This window comes from Caretta caretta, chromosome 4 (assembly GCF_965140235.1).
Source record: "Caretta caretta isolate rCarCar2 chromosome 4, rCarCar1.hap1, whole genome shotgun sequence".
In the NCBI taxonomy this organism is placed as follows: domain Eukaryota; kingdom Metazoa; phylum Chordata; order Testudines; family Cheloniidae; genus Caretta; species Caretta caretta.
Window position 1 is genome coordinate 95,677,479 of NC_134209.1, and position 5,771 is coordinate 95,683,249.

The window sequence follows — 5,771 nt, forward strand, 5'->3', positions numbered from 1 at the left end:
GGTAACTGGCCATTCCTCCTGTAAAGGCAGAGTTGCCGTTATTTGTTACAGTGCCACTGTGGCTGATCAGCAGTCTGGTGCCAACTTGAAATGTCAGCACACTTGCATGTGGCTGAAATTCACCCATGGTGTGGAGAACCAGTGGAAGGTCCTCTGTCTACTTATGGCCTGTGGGAGGAGGGTTAATCATTGAAGAAGCAGCCGCAGTGGAGTGCCTGACTAATGAATAATTCATTACATGCTGCAGGAAGTGTCTGTGCACCAGGCCCATGTAGGTCAGCAAGGCCATGAAGAGCGGTGGGCAGTGAGAAAGTGTGGGAGAGGCCCAGGGATTCATGAATATACAAATTAGGTGGCCTCAACACAACACAGAACTGATACAAAGAATCAGGGGCTGCTGTTTAAACTCATAGAAGCCCTGGCATGGGCCCTGAAATGGAGGCTGTGTTTTATTTACTCAACCCCCATACATTCCATGTCCAGTTACTCTTCCTTTTCAGAGGTGCATTGGATTTCATCTTTAAAGTCCAATGAAGGAAAAGGGGCCTCTATATTCTACAGCTCTAATTTGTGTAATTTTCTTAAGAGGCTCTGAAGCTGATTCTAGTGACTAGCAAAGAGCACTGAAGTGTCTTCCCTAGTCTCTAGCTATACCTGCACCTCTGGAAAGCAGTTTATGTATTTTTCTTTTAAATCCTTTCTCAGAATTCAAGAACGAACATATTCACTTTGGGCTCACTTGTGGAAGAATCGTGCAGATTACGTGAATCCTCTGTATAGAGAAGACCACAGTCAGACCCAGGGGACATTGCGCCCACAGACAGCTCCCTGCAATTTCTTGTACAAGTAGGTGACTTCACTTGTTGTTGCCACTGCACTGTGCATTTTACTAGTGGGGTGTATTAGAACAAAACTGCACATCTCAGAACTTAATCTTGCACTGTATATTTTATTCTACAGTGGTTAATTCAGATAGCGTGGTAAATTCAGTGCCAGCTACAGTGAGTAAACTCCCTGCCTGCCAATACTCAGACAGGGCCTCTGCACTGTGTCACAGCATTGGATTGGCTACAAAAGAAGCAACTAAGACTGCATTGATCGTTGAGTGTACTTATTACATGCATAGGCACTTGTTCCATGGGGAGATGGCTCTTTGAATTCTAGTCTAGTCTGTGGGTACTAGATTTCTGCCATATCAGATTTTGTGATGAATCTTTGACTCCCTGGGTCAGTCAGCATCACAGGTGAAACAAGTGGTTTCAGAAAGATGGTAGGGTCTCACTCACACTTGTTCAAACAAGTACTTCATAAATAAGCAAATTCAATACTCTGTCCAATGTTGCTGCTAAATTCTGGGTAACACTGGGAGGGTAATTTAGGCCTCACATATTTTTTACGTGTGTACAAGTGTCTACAGAGTCTAATATAATCCAAAATGTTACTGTTGTTTTTTTCAAATAACAGTCTGGTTTGCTGCTAATACAAGAGAAGTGAAAGTGATTGATGGAAAGTATTAGAAGTACAACTACATAGTTAGTTTCATATTCCAAGCTAGAGGATATGTTAAAATGTAAACAAACAACCTAAATGATTAAAAATTAATTAATGTTAGTATTCTTTCAGGTTTAACACTCTAGGTCACATTTGTAACCCAGGTTTAAAAAACCAGTTTAACTAAAAACTCTCATTGTAATCTGTTGGTGTCCCTTTAGATACAACGATATTTGCAAAAGAGCTTTACAAAATAGGGGCCTGATACTGCAGACACTTACTCATGTGAGAAATCCCATTAATTTTAATCAGACTACTTTGAGTAAGGGTTTGCAGGATTGGGCCTTTTGTGTTAATGAATATAGGGTTGGTGGGGGGGAACATTAGTAAATTAACATAGGTTGTTTGGCAAAGAAAAAAGAAACCACTGAATACTAGGTAAAAATCTCCTAGAACTAGGGTGACCAGATGTCCCGATTTTATAGGGACAGTCCTGATTTTGGAGGCTTTTTCTTATATAGGCACCTATTACCCCCAGCCGCTGTCCTGATTTTTCACACTTGCCCTCTGGTCACCCTACCTAGAATAGCTCTGCCAGCCCTTTGGCTAGACAGCTGAATTCAAGTCTGTTACTTAATCTGTCTGCTGAGCTACTTACGTAGACAGTCAGGTGCTGGCCAAATATTACCAGAGAATTAGAAAATAGAGGAGTGATATTACACAATTATCCAAACATACTTATGGCATACACCCTCATCCAAGCTGACTTTTTATTTGCAGGCTAACGGGAACAGTTATTTAACTGAGGACTATGTCAACAAATCACACAAGAGCATGCAGATGGGTGCGTCGCTAAGGACCAAATACACAGAAACTGTCTTGTAAAACCCCATGCTGCTTCCATGTTCCCAAAGGCTTCTTTTTTAGCCTGGGTTATTATTTTACAGGTCTCTTACTTTAAATTAATTGCAGTGCAGTCTACAGTAGCTTGGTATTACTAACCTGCAAAGATTTCATAGAATCAGTTGTTGAGGACTCCTTTCAGGAATGCACTTTAGCATATACTTAAATCCATCCGTATTCAGCATGCTCTAAACCCTGCCTCTCAAAGGGAATTAGGTGCCGAAATCTGGGTTGAAGGAAAATGCCTACCTCTTTTTGGGATTCACAGCCATAAACATACGCCTGGAGTTGACACCTAAGCCAGTTTTTGAAAATGCTATACCAGGAGTCCCCCTTATAAACTTTAGTCCAGTAATTAGGGTACTCACCCTAGATGTGGTTACCCCAGTTCAATTCTACCCTCTGGCTGATGTGGAGAAGGGATTTGAAGTGGGGTTTCCCCTCTTCCCACAAGACTGCCCTAATCGCTAGGCTATGGGGTTATCTGGTTGGGTCTCTCACAATTTCTCCTATTGGAGCTGTTCCACAGTGTGTAAATAATTAATACGGGGGGGTAGAGACTTGAGTTCAGATCACGCCTCCACATCAGGCGAGGGGGGTGGGGGGAATTGAACCCAGGTCTCTCACATCCCAGGTGAGTGGGCTGACCACTGGGCTAAAAGTTATAAAGGGGGTGGAAGAGTGGGTGCAGGTCGTGGGTCTTTCTCTTCCTCTATTTTGTGTGGGTTTAGGGATTTAGGTTTAGGGTTTAGAGAACACTTACTGGATCAGGCCCCGCAGGCGAGAGCGGAAGGGAGGATCCCCAGTGGGGTTTAGGGGTGAGAGAGGCGCCTGGTGCCCAGACTGAGATAACTATGCATATGTTCACTGGCAGACACTGAGATGCTTAGGGTGCTTTAACAGTGGAAATTTAGATGCCTGTAGGGTTAGGCCTGTGTGGGGGTTCTGAGGATCTCAGTGATGCCTAAATATTGGACTTAGGCACCTAAAGTGGCTGTTAGGCATCCAACTGCTTTTGTGGATCTAGCCCTAAATGCTTTCCTGAATCAATCTGGGACCTAATCCTGAAAGTTGTAGAGTATCTGAGCAGAACCAGCAGATTTCATTAGTTTCATTGAGAGTTGTGGCACTAAGCACCTCTCCAGATCAAGTTCTATGATTGTTCAGTGACAACCTGAGAAGAAATCATCATAATAAAATACAGTTTTACCCATGTGATGCAGCAGGTGGAAACAGGCCCCATGAATCTGTCAGGTATTTCATTTTAAACACATATTGAGACATCTCTGTGCCAATATGTGTAATTTTGTCTTTTAACATTAGGATCAAATTTAGAGCAAGTGTAAATGGGTACAAGTCCATTGATTTCAGTGGAGTCATGCTTATCTACACCAAGGACCCAAAAGCACTTTTCAGCCAAGCCAACAAACTCATCCTTGAGATATTTTTTGGCTCTTGCTGTTAAACATTTTTGTTAAATATGAATTTTTAAGTAACATTTCACACCATAACTTTTAGATGACTCTTCTGCTTTTTACCCAAGGTTCCAGAAAAAACTACGCTCAGATGAGCTGTGGCATACAAAACTTCAGGAGGATCAGTTTTTGTGGAAAACTGGAGAAGGGCTGAAATAGGACTTATAATGGAAAGCTGGCTTCAACCTTAATTTTGATGCAGCTATTACTGCTCTATAGTATATTTAAATAGAGGATATAGAACAAATAAAAAATACAACTTAAGTTATTGTTCTTCTCAGCAAAGGTGTGTATTTATTTTGACAGACCATGCATTTTTGTTGACAGTAAATACCTTTAATAAGTTAATGTTTTTTTAAAAAAGAATTACTATCCATCAGAACTCCAGACAGATTAGATCAAAGCTGTGGTCTAACTCAAATGTAGCCAGATGTTTCTTAAAATTTTATATAATGGATTTATGCCAGTATTAGTCTATAGATTTACATTCTTATGCTTCTTTTTCATTGTCAGTCATATATATCAAAAGTAGTAAAATACGATTTTGTGGTCGTAAATCTGTTTTTCAATTAACATAGAATATCAGGGTTGGAAGGGACCTCAAGAGGTCATCTAGTCCAACCCCCTGGTCAAAGCAGGACCAAGTCCCAACTAAATCATCCCAGCCAGGGCTTTGTCAAGCCTGACCTTCAACACCTCTAAGGAAGGAGATTCCACCACCTCCTTCGGTAACCCATTCCAGTGCTTCACCACCCTCCTAGTGAAAAAGTTTTTCCTAACAGCCAACCTAAACCTCCCCCACTGCAACTTGAGACCATTACTCCTCGTTCTGTCATCTGCTACCCCTGAGAACAGTCTAGATCCATCCTCTTTGGAACCCCCCTTCAGGTAGTTGAAAGCAGCTATCAAATCCCCCGTCATTCTTCTCTTCTGCAGACTAAACAATCCCAGTTCCCTTAGCCTTTCCTCATAAGTCATGTGCTCCAGCCCCCTAATCATTTTTGTTGCCCTCCGCTGGACTCTTTCCACATCATGCAGTACAGTGCTTACATATGTTTAAGACTGTGTACTCCTGCATAACGCCTGCATTTAACACTTCTGAGAGTCCCTGCTATCAATTCCAGGTTCTGGAGTGGTATGTATACCCGCTTTGAAAAGGGGATGCATCCCCGGCAGTCAGTTACTGATTACCTGATGGCAGTGAAAGAAGAAACTCAGCAGTTAGAGGAAGAGCTGGAGGTCTTAGAACAGGTAATAGACACGTGATCTGATTTCCCAGACTTCATATTCTCTAAATAAGGCTAGTTACTGGGGAAGTCTTTCAATTGGTTAGTCTCTAAGGTGCCACTAGTACTCCTTTTCTTTTTGCTGAATAGGTAGTTTTTGTTCACCTTTCTACAGGACATGTGCAATTCAGGTCAGGCATATATAATACCAAGCTGGCAAGAATAATCCATACATTTATACTGTTATTACTCAAAAAGTGGTGGCACCTACCATCTGCTGTGTGCTTTTCAAACACAGAGGGAGTTTCTGGGATTGAATTCAATGAGAATATTTTGCCTTTGACATCTGTAGAAGCCAGGATTGGGGTTTCTTTTTGGGGAGAGGGAGGGTGAAATTTGGCCCTGATACCTTCACAAAACACACACATTCCCAAAGAAGTTAATTTTTCTTGGTCCCATATGGCCTAAAGGCTGACGTGATTAAAGGTCTGTGTAATCCCACTGCAGTTGAGGGAAGAACTCTGATTATCAAATAAGTAGTTGCAAAGGGTATATGTCAGATTTTGACCTCAAGTATTTACATTGTGCCCATCACCAGGGTACACAAGAGCAGAATTAGGCCCGAAACTTGTGCGTGTGTGTGTGTAATATATAAACTATATTGTTTCTCTTTCAG

At 41.8% G+C, this 5,771-nt stretch overlaps 1 protein-coding gene across 1 annotated transcript in view; it reads left to right on the forward strand.

The window, feature by feature from the left end:
* MTMR7 (myotubularin related protein 7) overlaps nt 1-5,771 on the forward strand; it is a 96,439-nt gene that overhangs the window by 87,484 nt on the left and 3,184 nt on the right. Inside the window, exons 12-13 of the mRNA XM_048848143.2 lie at nt 706-846; nt 4,994-5,120. Of these exons, the coding sequence (XP_048704100.2) occupies nt 706-846; nt 4,994-5,120 (268 nt within the window). The remainder of the gene's footprint in view (nt 1-705; nt 847-4,993; nt 5,121-5,771) is intronic.